The sequence below is a fragment of the Panthera uncia genome (assembly GCF_023721935.1).
Source record: "Panthera uncia isolate 11264 chromosome A1 unlocalized genomic scaffold, Puncia_PCG_1.0 HiC_scaffold_17, whole genome shotgun sequence".
Classification (NCBI taxonomy): Eukaryota; Metazoa; Chordata; class Mammalia; order Carnivora; family Felidae; genus Panthera; species Panthera uncia.
In genome coordinates, this window is record NW_026057577.1 from 86,430,824 (window position 1) to 86,445,220 (window position 14,397).

The following is a 14,397-nucleotide window of genomic DNA, read 5'->3' on the forward strand; positions in this document are numbered from 1 at the left end:
TTCAGGCAACTCCTGAAGATGTCCATTTCCCTTTCTTTGAAGTGTGCCTTAATGACCGCTTGCCTTTAGAAAGCTATTCCTCTCTATGGAAAGCTAACCAACACACCCAATTTTTTATTCCTGCTTTGTGAAATCCTCCTGTGAAACAAAACAGATTATGAAACTAGCTCAGGAAAAATCACAAGTTACCACCATGAATAGCATTCCATTTGCCTGTCTCTTCTCATCCTAGCACATTCCTGTGACCAGGACAGAAAAAAACCCACTCAGACAATCATGTGCCTCACTGAACAGACCCCAGATGATCCACTGGAGGCTGCGAGAAATGAGGAAGGAAGAGGAGGAAATCTTTATTCCAACAGGAGTTGAATAGCATGAAAATAAAAGCCAAACAGGATTTTTAAGGTAAGGTAAGCATTTTGCACAAGAAGACTGTGTCTGAGGTTAAGATATTCCTTAGACTAAAACGGAAGTCACTAATGAATATCCTTTCATACCCCAAACCACCACCTCCAAAGTCTTTCCTCATTTATCATCCAAGAGATCGCTTTTCAGCCTTATAACCATATAGAATCTATACTAACCAATGTAGTGAGTTTCTTAGTAATTCTACTATCCAACCAGCCAGAAAGATGTTATAAGTTAAACCTTCGTGAATGATTAACATCAGACACCAAAAACTTGGCTGCCTTTATTACTTACTCCATCAAGCTCATGAATGAAAGTCCCTACTTATTTATTTTATAATTACTCATCCAACTTCTAAAACTTAGGTAAGTACCTTTTTAATACTGCATTTTTTCTCTCTTTAACCATTAACTTTCATAAAAGGCAGTAAGTAAATATCTGTGGCCTCAAAAGACTAGCCACAAAAAAGAAAAAAAAAAAACAAGACTAGTCCCTTGCCTCCTAACATACTTATTACATGGCTTATTCAGTTCTACTAACAGCATAAATGAAAAGTACTCTCTAGGATATGGTTCTAAAAATGTAAACCAGGAAAGTCTACTGAAAACAGAAACACACACAAAGAAGTTGTGAATCCTGCAACTCTACAAACTTTAGGCAGAAGAGAAAACAAAATGCAAAAAAACATTAGCAAGGGAAAACATGTTAAAGGTTTTCAACATCATTTTCAGTTACAAAGAAACTGCCTACCTAAAACCACATCAGGAAAAGCCAGAGAGAGAGTGAAATTTATAACCAGAAAAATTTAATATGAAGTCATTGTACTCACTGTCTGATGGCTTCTGTCACAGTAACGCAGCCCAAAATAATCTATCTCCACAAGGTTTATGTGTCGGAATACGTGGTCAAGGACAACAGAACCTTTCGTTGACTTCTGCAAAAATAATTCACAGTTTTACTTTTTTAACAAGGTGTCTTCTCTTTCTCAGTGGGACATGGGCACAGCTCTCATCTTCTATTAGCTTTGCCCACAGTGTAAGTGATTTTAGTGGCCCACAGCTCCCTCTTTAAGGTTTGCCTCAATTACAAAGAAAAATAGGGTTTCAAGTAAAGTGTATCCAAGAAATTGCTTTGTAAAATGATTTTTAAATTGTAGTGGGTTTTTAATTAATATAAGCTTCTTTTCTTAAGGGACCGTAAATTATCTTCAGGACAAAATTCTTCTCTTAATAAAGATAATCTTTTATATGAAAAGGATCTAATGAATTTATCAGACACCACTCACTTTGGTTAAAATCCCACAGTTCTTTCACTTTAAAAAGCAATTTTCACCTCCAGCATCATTCTCACAACTAACACAGAAGATAGACAGAATTAAAATGACAATAGCCAATACTTTTATTTTTAATCCTCAACTACTAAACCCATAGACTAAAGCTGCCAAAGTTAATGTTCTGAAAAGCCCTTGTGAAGAAATTTTACTTTATCTCTTTCATATGAGCACAGATGTAAAGAGAACATTTCCCCTGGCTGCTTTGTAAGATCTAATATATTAAGATCTAAAATATTAAATAGCAATTATCACACATATAAGGTAAACATTTAATCAGCAAGCACTACTCCACATATGACATTAATCTTGAAAATAATCCATTTCAGTGCTCTCTGTACAGATACAGACTTTTCCTTTCTTTTGCCCCTCATTGGCAGGTACAACAGGGTAGTTAAGAGAAATCCCCAAGAAGTGACACATTGTGTTAAGGAAGTAAGGCTTTGTTCAGTTGAATTTTTCCCCAGAGAATTACCATTCTGTGCTTGCTCATATATGGAGGGTACTCAAAACTGCACTGCTCTTAGAAAATGAATCTGTAATGTAAGGGAAATGTTTTGCTTAAATGTATTATAAAATGGATGATAAGAGGTGATAAAAGTACCCACTGGGAGAAAAGAGCTCTTGTTACAAAACCCATAGGTATTTTTGTTTTCCTCTAAATTACCTTCATTAAACTTAATTGGTGTCTTTTTCAAAATCCATTGGATGATTTATAAACAAAAGCACTTCCATGATGGATCTTTGGTTTGGGACATGTTCTCCAATAATAACAATGCCACATCCAGTAAATGATTCTTTGTGCTCATGTACTTAGGTGTTTAGGGTACAAATCTGGAAGCAAAATTACTCTTTCTAAGGATACACATACTTAACATTACAATGGACACTGCCAAAAAGACCATTACAACTACTTCAATGGAAGTATGTTTCCCCTTTGCCAACATTTGGCTGAGCAAAATTTTCCCCATCTGATTGAGCAAAACAGGGGAGAGGGTAACTGTTCTAATTTGCATTTTCCATATACTTACAAAAGCAAGTGTTCCATCATCTGCTTACTAACCAATTGCATTTTCTAGCATTTGGGTTAGGCCTGCTCTAACCCGAGGTATATGAGCAAATTCTCCTTACTTTGTATATTTAGTTCTTCATTCTGTCTGGAAATTATTTTTGTGCTTGGGATAAGGGCCTAATTTTGTTTCCAAATGGATAGACAACAGCACCACTATTTACTGAATAGGTCATGATTACTTTTTTGATATGATAAAAACTTCATCATCTACTAAAGTAGCCCTTATTCTATCCCATGGATTATTCCTTAACCAATCCTCAATGATTTTAATGACTTCAATTTTAATGTAATGTATTGGTATCCATCATTCTTTTCCAAACTGTCTTTGCAAATTCTTATACATTTTTCTCTACTGGAGGAAGTTTAGAACCAGATTGCTAATTATTTTTTAAGTTTTTATTTTAATTCCAGTAGTTAACATACAGTGTTAAACTCCTTTCAAGTAGACAATATAGTAATCCAACAGTTCCATATCACCTGATGCTCATCATGAGCAGTGTACTCCTTAATCCCCATCACCTATTTCACCCACCCACCCCCACCTCCCCTCTGATAACCCTCAGTTTGTTCTCTATAATTGAGTCTGTTTCTTTTTTTTTTTTTTTTTAATGTTTATTTTGAGAGAGAGAGAGCATGCACAAAAGTGAGCAGAGGAGGGGCAGACAGAGAGGGAGAGAGAGAATTCCAAGTAGGCTCTGCACCATCTGCAGAGAGCCCAACACGGGGCTTGATCCCACAGAACTGTGAGATCGTGACCTGAGCTAAAATCAAGAGTCAAACACTTGATTGATTAGCCACCCAGGTGCCCCTGATTGAGTCTATTTCTTGATTTTCTTATTTTCTTCCTTTGCTGGTTTGTTTCTTAGATTCCACACATGAGTGAAATCATATAGTATTTGTCTTTCTTTTATTTCACTTAGCATAATACTATCTAGCTCCATCCATGTTGTTACAAATGGCAAAATTACATTCTTTTCGTGGTTGAGTAATATTGCAGTGTGTGTGTGTGTGTGTGTGTGTGTGTGTGTGGGTGTGGGTGTGGGTGTGGGTGTGGGTGTGTTCTTTATCCATTCATCAATTGATGGACACATGGGCTGTTTCCATAGTTTGGCTGTTGTAAATAATGATGTTATAAACAGAGGGGTGCATGTATCCCTCTGAATTAGTGTTTTTGTATTCTTTGGGTAAATACCCAGAAGTGTGATTGCTGCATCATAGAGTAGTTCTATTTTTAACTTTTTGAGGAACCTCTATACTGTTTTCCACAGTGGCTGCGCCAGTTTGCATCTTTACCAATAGTGCAAGGGAGTTCCCCTTCCTCCATACCCTCGCCAATACCTGTTGTTTCTTATGTATTTTATTTTAGCCATGCTCACAGGTGTGAGGTGGTATCTGATTGTAATTTTGATTTATATTCCCCTGATGTGTCTGTTGGCCATCTATATGTATTCTTCAGAGAAATGGTGTTCATGTCTTCTATTTTTTAACTGAATTGCTTTGCTGGAGTTGTGTAAGTTATTTATATATTTTGGATACTAACCCTTTATCAGATATGTCATTTGCAAATACCTTCTCCCATTCTCTCCCAAAGGCATAGGTTGCCTTTTAGTTTTGTTGACTGTTTCCTTCACTGTGCAGAAGCTTTTTATTTTGATGAAGTCCCAATAGATTATTTTTGCTTTTGTTTCCCTTGCCTGAGAAGATGTACCTAGAAAGAAGCTGCTACAGTGGTTGTCAGTTGTTACTACCTGTGCTCTCCTCTAAGATTTTGATAGTTTTTGGTCTCACATTTAGGTCTTTCATCAATTTTGAGTTTACTTTTATGCATGGTTTAAGAAAGTGGTCCAGTTTCATTCATTTGCACGTTTCTAATTTTCCCAACACCATTTGCTGAAGAGACTGTCTTTTGCTCATTGCATATTCTTTCCTGCTTTACTGAAGATTAACTGGCCATATAATTATGGGTCGATTTCTGGAATTTCTATTCTGTTCCACTGATCTATGTGTCTATTTTTGTGCCAGTACCGTACTGTTTAGATTACTATAGCTTTATAATATAACTTGAGGTCCAGAATTGTGATGCCTCCAGCTTTGCCTTGCTTTGCTTTTTCAAGATTGCTTTGACTATTCAGGGTCTTTTGTGGTTCCATACAAATTTTAGGATTCTTTGTTCTAGTTCTGTAAAAAATGCTGTTGGTATTTTGATAGGGATTGAATTAAATGTGTAGACTGCTTTGGGTAGTATGGACATGTTAACAATATTTGTTCTTCCAATCCATGAGCGTGGAATGTCTTTCCATTTCCTTGTGTCACCTTCAACTTCTTTCACCAGTGTTTTATAGTTTTCAGACTATAGGTCTTTTACCTCTTTAGTTAGGTTTATTCCTAGATATCTTATTTTGGGTGCAATTAAAATTTTTTTTCTTAATTTCTCTTTCTGCTGCTTCATTATTAGTGCACAGAAATGCAACATATTTCTGTACACTGATTTTATGTCCTATGGCTTTACTAAATTCATTTATCAGTTCTAGCAGGTTTTTTTGGTGGACTCTTTAGGGTTTTCTATATATAGTATCACATCATCTGCCAATAGTGAAACTTTCACTTCTTCCTTACCGATTTGGATTTCTTTTTGTTGTCTGATTGCTGTGGCTAGGACTTCCAGTACTATGCTGAATAAAAAGGTGTGAGTAGACATCCTTGTCTTGTTCCTGACCTTAGGGAAAAAGCTCTCAGTTGTTCCCCATTAAGGATGATGTTCAGCTTGCTAATTTAATAAACAATTCTGTAGGGGGGTTTGCATGGAATTAAATTGAATTGACAGACTAGATGACTTGGGGAGTGAAAAAAAGTGAAACCTATATGGTTTTATTTTATGCCCTTCAAGGAAGTTTTATACTTGTTTTCATGTTGGTATTATAAAATTCTACTCAGGCACTGTGGCAAACAGAGTTTATAAAGTGCCCCTCTCCCCCTAAAAATAAATCCTGTTCTAATCCCTGGATCTGGTAAAATAAACTGTCATTACTATAACTGTGTTATGTTATAGGTCACAGTTGGCCTTAATATCAAGAGATCATTAGAGGGGATCTGACCTAACCACATGCACTCTAACAAGCAAAGCACTTTCTCCAGCAAAAGACTAAGGCATAAGGGAAGTAAGTCAAAGATTTTTCAAAGCAGAAGAAAAACTCCACAGGTCCTTGCCAATTGAAAGACAGAGGGAGCACCTAAGACAGAAATGTTAGCAGCCTCAAGCTGCTTAGAGTAGGACCCAAGTAATAAAATGGGAACCTGAGTATTACAGCCACAAGAACTGGCTTTAGCTAATAACCTGAGTTTGGAAGCAGATTCTGCCCCAGAGCCTTCATACTAGTGCCCAGCCAACCAACACCTTGATTTTAGCCTTCTGAGATCAAGCACAGAACCCAGCCATGCTATCCTGGATTTATGACCTACAAAATCATGAGATAATAAATGGTATATACTTAAGCTACTAACTTTTAGAAATTTGTTATGCAGCAATGGAACTAACATGGGCGTATTCTTATCTATTTTTTAGTTTTATTGTTGTTACACTATACTTTCTGATTTCTAATATATAATCAATAGCCAAGCAAATAATTCTTCTTATTGGTCTATTTCACAGCCATCTTGCTAAACATGTATCAGTGAAAAGAATTGTCTATGGAATCTTTTTAGGTAACATTTACTACAAATAGTAAGTGTTCTAGTTCCTTCTTTTCAAAATTCCTCCTCCATACTTCTTTCTTTTTCTTACTGCATTAGCTGGGGCCTCAATAGAAGGATAACTGATAGTTGTGAGAACAATAATCCCAATCTTCTTCCTGACTTTAATGCAATTGCTTCTAAAATTTCATTACTAAGTATACTTGTGCTACATAGCCCTTGTAGATACCCTTTATCAAATAGAAGGTTCCTTTTATTCCTGATTTCTGGTCTTTTTGTTTGTGTTTTGTTTTGTCTTGATTTTTAATTAAAAATGAGTGATAATTTTATCATGTCATTTATGGAAATCTGAAAGGACAAAAATCATGTAATCATCTAGGAGTTACATTAAAAGTTCTAATGTCAAATATTCTTTTTTTTTAATTTTTTTTTAACATTTATTTATTTTTGAGACAGAGAGAGACAGAGCATGAACAGGGGAGGGGCAGAGAGAGAGGGAGACACAGAATCTGAAACAGGCTCCAGGCTCTGAGCTGTCAGCACAGAGCCCGACGCGGGGCTCGAACTCACGGACCGTGAGATCATGACCTGAGCCGAAGTCGGACGCTTAACCGACCAAGCCACCCAGGCGCCCCTAATGTCAAATATTCTTAATAAATAATTTCCCAGTATAGTTCTTTTGTTGTAGGTATATAATACCAAACCCCTCCCTATTTGAAAAGACTCCTGCACGATGTGAGTCTTGGTAGAGGCAGGAAATAGACTCCGTACCACAACTCCTGGCAGCTGAGCCACAGCACATGACCTGGTTTCAGCCAAGGACTCTGACTTCTGAGCAAGTAACGCAAAGACAAAGAATTGAAAATTCATTCATGGCAGTGGCTCCCAGTGGTAGGGTGTCCCATAGCAGAGGCACCCGGAAGTGAAATCAAATGGGATGAGGAGCAGTGGTGACTGATTCCCATGCCAGGTTTCCCAGCATTCTTGAAGTACTAAATAGGAGCAGCCAGGCAATCCACCAGCGTCCCTTCCCTTGCCCCATGGGAACACCGATTATGTACATTTGGACCTAAGAGCCATGTCAGGGTCCTCAATAAAAATCCTCAGAGTACAGAAAATTGGGTCAAATCGTACCTAAAAATATCGTGAACACCAACAGTTTATCGTAGGAACAGAAGCATAACAGGCAGATTTCCTGGTTGCCAACAGTAGTAGTTAACTCTAAGCGACCAGGAAAGGAAATCACTGCAAAGACACTGGTTATCTCACCTCCTCTGTGGCATCACTCTCATGGTTGCTTGCATCTTCTCCTAATCCCAATACAGCCACAATTGCTAAGCATGAAGCAACCTTTCTTCCATTATCATCTCCCTCCCATAGTCCTCCTGCCATGTTCTGGGCTCCAGTTTTCATCTACAGTTGTTTCACATTGCCTTTTGCTTCAGGAATTTTGTTTTGTTTTGTTTTGTTGTTTTGTAATTTCTGGCTGACTGAGATCCGCCTTCTTTATTTTCCAGGCTGCTGTGGAAAATGCGCACATTATCTGTCCTCTTCAAAATATTTCTGGAAGGCCAACATACAAACCTAGTGTTCCATCTTGATCTAATGTCTCCTCTGGATCCTTTGTTCTCTCTGGACATGGACAGAGTCACTAGAGCAAGCAGAAGCACACAACTCCCCCTATATCCTCAATCCCAAGCAGGTGAAGAAGGGCTTCGAGAACAGAAGAGGAACGAATTATGCTTGAGATCACAGCACGGAAATGGGGCAGAGTTTTTAGAGAAAATACATGTACATATACATAAATATATATAAACCAAGGCTGTCTTTATGCCTGTATGGAAACTAACATTCCATGATAAATGTTAGCTTTTTCATACACATGATCTATTATTAAAGCATAAATAATAGTCTGCTAATGGAGAATATACACAAAAGCATGCTTGGAAAACCTGCTTAGCAATTCGGAAAGTATATGGAAATAGCAGAAGTTTCATGCACAGAAGGAATCACCATTTTCCAAAACTATCACTCCAAAAATACCAGAACTGTAACGGTTTTGTATTTATAGAATCTGGTGCTTAGAATTCTTTACAAATATCATCCTTTAGCTCTTTGTCATCCTCTACAGAGAAACCACAAGGAAAATAGGCAGTGTTACACAATGAATCCAGAGCTGACCTAAGAACAAACACGTTATCCCATGATTCCTTCTACAGATTTCTGTATGTTGTATGTCTACCTGTAAACATGGAGCAGAGGCAGATGAGCCTCAAAGATATTATATTTCTGTTACTACCTCAAGCACACACGTACGTGAAAACCTCTTAACTTCTCATCTCTCATACCGTAATATGACAAGACTCAAAAAGCGTGCGAGCTAGCAGTCAATTAGCTACTAGGGTAGGGGGTATGCATCACCAGCTCACATTTCTGCCAGTCCTGCCCTGAGTCCTTCCAATCACCCTGTCCACTGTCCCCTGTCACCCTGTTTCAATTTGTATTCCATTATTTATGCCTCCTGCTCTTAGGGATAATTGCACTTTTCATGTGGATTCTTCAGAGATTGCCTGTGGGTTGTATTTTGCAGTTCAGATTGGTAGTCTTCAAGTTCAGAAGCAATCATTCTTGAATAAAGAAACTGAGAACTGACAGAGAATGGACATGAGAGCCAAAGTAAGACCTAGAAGTACACTGGGCCAGGAACAGGCCAGGTGCAGGATTTATTACTAGAAAAGAATGAGTACATACCATCAAGGATATTATGAAAGAAGCATAGGACTTCAAATATCTACTGAGTACCCATTACATGTCAGCAAATGATTAATTTCCAGAAGATGGAAAAAGCATGCTAACAAATGCCAGAAAAAAAGATGCATCCAGAATATAATACAAAGAACCTCCATGGGGTAAGCGGTTGGTTGCCCTATCAGAACCCTGAAGAAGTCATGGGAACATGGAGTGATAGAAATTTCTAGAAAGTGAGACAAGGAAGGACTTGATCATCATCAGCTTTTTTACATATTTGAGTAGTTACGATGCACACATTTTACTTGCATTAAAATATTTTTTCAAAGAAAAAATATGCCAAGTAGAAACTAGTCATTCATTACTTTTTTTTTTTTTCTCACAGAGATAGTTGTTTTGTGGATTTGGTTCATGCACTGTGAGGCGCTAAGGAAAATACACACAGACAAAATAGGGGTATGGTGTTTAGCTGTCAATTTGTTGACCATATTTACAGATAAATAATTCATGCTCCCTATTTACCCCCAAAAAAGTTACTATAAGACTTTTTAATCTGAAATTTTCCTAAGCTCTTTGGGCAGGGAACCCTTATCATTACGGGCCATGATATACCAGCATGGAGGCTACATGTCCCCGAGTCCTTAAAATGCTGAAGCACTGGGGACTTCACTTCTAAGTCAGATGGTTAGTTTACGTTTAAGGAAAAAAATTTTTAGCTTTACTTCTTTCAGTACTCGGCAAAAGAAAAAAAAAAAGAGGAGGGGGTTAAGAATGGGATTGTGTTTAGCAAAATCAGTTTTTTCTGACCATTTCTGGGAAAAATCTCTACCAAAATGAGGAAATCATCAAGAGGCTAGAAAATAAGATATAACTGCAATCATAGCACTTAGCAGTATGTCCAAGTACGTTTAAAAAGATGAGTAAGTTACAATGTTGTCTTCTACCTACAATGGCTCTCCACTAGCGAGACTTGAGAGAATGAGCTGTGTGGCAACACAATTCTCAGGAAAGGAATTCCTGAGGGCTCCTCGGGCGTTGGCTTGCCTGAGCTGTTCTCTATACAGGATACCGTTCTTGCTCTGGCACCATCAAAACCCCACTTAATCCTTCAAGATCCAGTTCAAATGCCACCTTCTCCATGAAGCCTGTCCTTATCTCCTCAACCTCATTATGACCTCTGCCTCCACTCAACCTCTTATTTTTGCCTGCCTCTGAGACTTAACACTATTTTCTTTATTGAAGCTATTATATACTTCTCTTAACTTTTCTACTAATATTTAGACATTTTGAAAGCAGGTGTTAAGGAGCATACACCACTTCCTTTCCATGCAGTTCAATAATTTACACATGGTAAGAACTCCCTAAAAATTCTCTGAATACCAAGAGCCAGCAAACAAGGTAGAGAGAGATGCAATACTGGAAATATGGTAGCCTGTGAATTAAACCTCGATTCCTGTCCGTTGTCAAGATTTCCATTTTCCTGACCAGTCAGAGCGATGAAAGCAAAAAGAAAGATGGATGGATTCATTTATCCTGACCTCAGTATACCGAGTCAAAGCTACACAGTTTACTTTTACTTAAACATTTGTTTCAGTGTTATGTAATTCCAACAAACTCAATGGACTCTAAACAGCATTTAAGTAATAAGTCTTTAAAAAAATTTTTTCTCATGTTTATTTTTGAGAGAGAGACAGAGTCCGAGCAGGGGATGGGCAGAGAGAAAGGGAAACACAGAATCCAAAGCAGGCTCCAGGCTCTGAGCTGTCAGCACAGAGCCTGATGCGGGGCTCCAACTCACAAACCATGAGGTCATGACCTGAGCCAAAATCAGATGCTTAACCACTGAGCCACCCACGCACCCCAAGAAATAAGTCTTATATCTGAAATCTGTAAGATCTGAAAAAATACAGTGGTCTTATAGTAAGTTGTAATATATAAAAGTTATATAGAGATATATAATTTTCTTTATGCGATAAAATCTGACAGGATTTTTGTTTTTTAACATAAGGAAATCAGAAGAGATTGGAAAGGAGACAGTAGGAAGAAAAGAAGCATCTGACTTTTCCAACTTCATTCAGAAAATTTTCATTTAATGTTACAAGATATTAATTTACTTTTCAAATGACAGTAAATGCCTGTGACATATTTCTGGATTGTGAATTAGATGCCACTTAAATCTCAGCAAATAGAGATAGAATTACTTTTATTACTGACACACTAGCAGCATTATGGCAAGAACAGAGCTACAAAAGGCTTATAATCTTGAGAAAGAATCCCAAATAGGACAAGTTTATTTGAAAATACCATCAGGGAAGCTTTCAACCAGAACAAAGAATTCTTCGAATGAGTAATAACACCTTTACAGATTAACGTGACATTACAAACCAGAAAGGCAGGTTTTTACCAGCTGCACAGAATGATAACTATTACATTTGAGTTTACTCCTTCACAAAGGAGGAATGAACCCGTTAAAAAATTCTTTAATGTTATGCCTTTAAAAATTCACTATTTCTTATTTAGTGTCTTTAACATAATAGATTCCAAGTTCTGTGAGAAAACAAAAATGACGGTAAACATTTTTAGCACAGGCCTGTTAGGATAAGGCAAAATAGAGGCACAGAGTAGAGATTCCTCAGGCACCAATGGTAATTTCTTCTCAGACCAAGTATTGTTAACAACCATCTGCTGGTTTTTTACTACATTACCTTCATCCTCTAGGTGAGGAATATATAAATAAAACACTTTATTTTAAGCTTATTTATTTTTGAGAGAGAGCATGTGCACAAGTGGGAAAAGGTCAGAGAGAATCCCAAGGAGGCTCCGTGCCGTCAGCACAGAGCCTGGTGCAGGGCTCAATCTCACCAACCATGAGGTGATGACCTGAGTTGAAACCAAGAGTTGGACACTCAACCGACTGAGCCACCCAGGCAACTAAAAAGAAACAAACAAACAAAAAAAAACCATTTAGTCATTTTTTTAAAAAAGCAAAATGTTTGGGGCACCTGGGTGGCTCAGTCAGTTAAGTCAGTTCAGCTCAGGTGGTGATTTCATGGCTCAGGTGGTGATTTCATGGTTCATGAGTTAGATCGGGTCCTGTACTGACAGTTCAAAGCCCAGAGTCTGCTTCGGATTCTGTGTCTCCCTCTATCTCTCTGCCCTTGCCCCACTTGTGCACTCCCTCTCTCAAAACTAAATAAGTAAACATTAAAAAAAAAAAACAATGAAATGTTTGGGGACGCCTGGGTTGCTCAGTTGCTTAAGCATCTGACTTTGGCTCAGGTTATGATTTCATGACTCATGAGTTCTAGCCCCGTGTCAGGCTCTGTGCTGACAGCTCAGAGCCTGGAGCCTGCTTCGGGTTCTGTCTCCATCTCTCTCTGTCCCTCCCCCACTCACTCACACACACATACATACACACACACACACATGCTCTCTCTCTCTCTCTCTCTCTCTCTCTCTCTCTCTCTCATATAAATAAACATACAAAATTTTTTTTTTAAGTAAAATGTTTGAGGCCCCTGGGTGGTTCAGTCAGTTAAGCATCTGACTTTGGCTCAGGTCATGAACTCACAGTTCATGGGTTCGAGCCCCGCTTCGCGCTCTGTGCTGACAGCTCAAAGCCTGGAGCCTGCTTTGGATTCTGTGTCCTTCCCCCACTTGTGCTCGCTTGCTCTCTCTCTCTCTCTCTCTCTCTCTCTCAAAAATAAATAAACATTAAAAAAATTTATTTTAAGTAAAATGTTTTTCAAAGTGCTATTTTTCATATGTGTGTTCATACTGATTAACTTCTTCTCATACTTATCTAACATTTTAGCCATCTATTACTGTGTAGCAAATCACCTCAAAACTTAGTGGCTTCATGCAAGAATTTGCTCATGATTCTGCAATTCGGGCAGGGCTCAGAAGGGAAAGCTAGTGTCTGTTCCATCTGGTGTTGGCTGGAGAGGTTCACTTGGGCTCCAGAACCCATGATGGCTTCATTCACATATTGATACCTCAGCTGGGCTGAGCAATGGCTGGAGGCTGGCTTGGTCTCTGTCCTTCTCCTCAGTGTCTCTCCTAACTTCGGGCCTCTCGCCTCAGAAGTATAGTCTGACTTTCCGTGATGACTGAGGGCTCCGAGAAAGCAAGAGCAGAAGCTGCCAAGTTTCTTCAGGCCCAGACCCAGCAAAGCATCAGTCATGCTACACTCTATCAGTCAAGTCATAGGGTCAGTCATAGGGTCAGCCCAGATGGAGAAAGAAGAGAACCACACTCCATCTCTTGATAAGAGGAGTAACATGAGCACATAGGGAGTGATTGAAAGAATTACTGGTGGCCATCTTTGCTGACAAACTACCACATCTCACTCCCTGATTTTCCTCTCTAAACCTATTATATTCTTTATGATGTTTTTCTTCTGCTCAACTCATCTTTAAGGAAAGAGAGTAAATCTTGAGCATCGACATTTACAGAACATGGTAAATGCTTTCATACACTTAGTTTCATTTCATCCCCTCCACAAGAGCTGTGTGAACTTGGCATTTGTTCCCATTTTACAAATGAGATTACAGATGTTGGGAGAGGATAAGCGGTTTGGCTATTTCACACAGAAATTTTTTTATATTTCACACAGAAATAAATGGTAAAGGCAGGATTCCAATCCAGGAATATCAGACTCAAAAATCTCTGTTCATTCTCTTACACCCCAGGTTCTCAAAGTGTGGCCTGAGGATCCCTGCGAAGACTTAGAGACCTTTCCAGCAGTCCATGAGTCAAACCTGTATTGCCAGTAATTTGTTATTTATCAGTTTTGCTCTCTCAAGTATACAATTTTCTAGAGATTACACGGCATATGATCTTGCAACAATGTATAAGGCAGATATGAGAAGCAGCTGTCTTCTATTAAACTAGATATTTAAAAAAGCAAATAGGGGCACCTGGGTGGCTCTGCTAAGTGTCAGACTCCTGATGTAGGCTCAGGTCATGATCTCATGATTCATGAGATGGAGTCCCATGTTGAGCTCTGTGCTAACAGCTTGGGATTATCTCTCTCCCTCTTTCTCTGCCCCTCCCTGGCTCACATTCTCTCTCTCCCTCTCCCTCTCCCTCCCTCCCTCTTTCTCTCTCAAAATAAATAAGCTTTAAAAACAAAGAAAAAATAAATTTA

At 38.4% G+C, this 14,397-nt stretch overlaps 1 protein-coding gene across 3 annotated transcripts in view; it reads right to left on the minus strand.

The window, feature by feature from the left end:
* EPB41L4A (erythrocyte membrane protein band 4.1 like 4A) overlaps window positions 1–14,397 on the minus strand; it is a 263,653-nt gene that overhangs the window by 140,425 nt on the left and 108,831 nt on the right. For 2 of the 3 annotated variants that reach the window (XM_049647721.1, XM_049647719.1), the window contains exon 3: window positions 1,238–1,342. The exons of the other annotated variant lie outside the window; for it this stretch is intronic. In XM_049647721.1, the coding sequence (XP_049503678.1) occupies window positions 1,238–1,342 (105 nt within the window). The remainder of the gene's footprint in view (window positions 1–1,237; window positions 1,343–14,397) is intronic. 3 annotated transcript variants of the gene reach the window in all.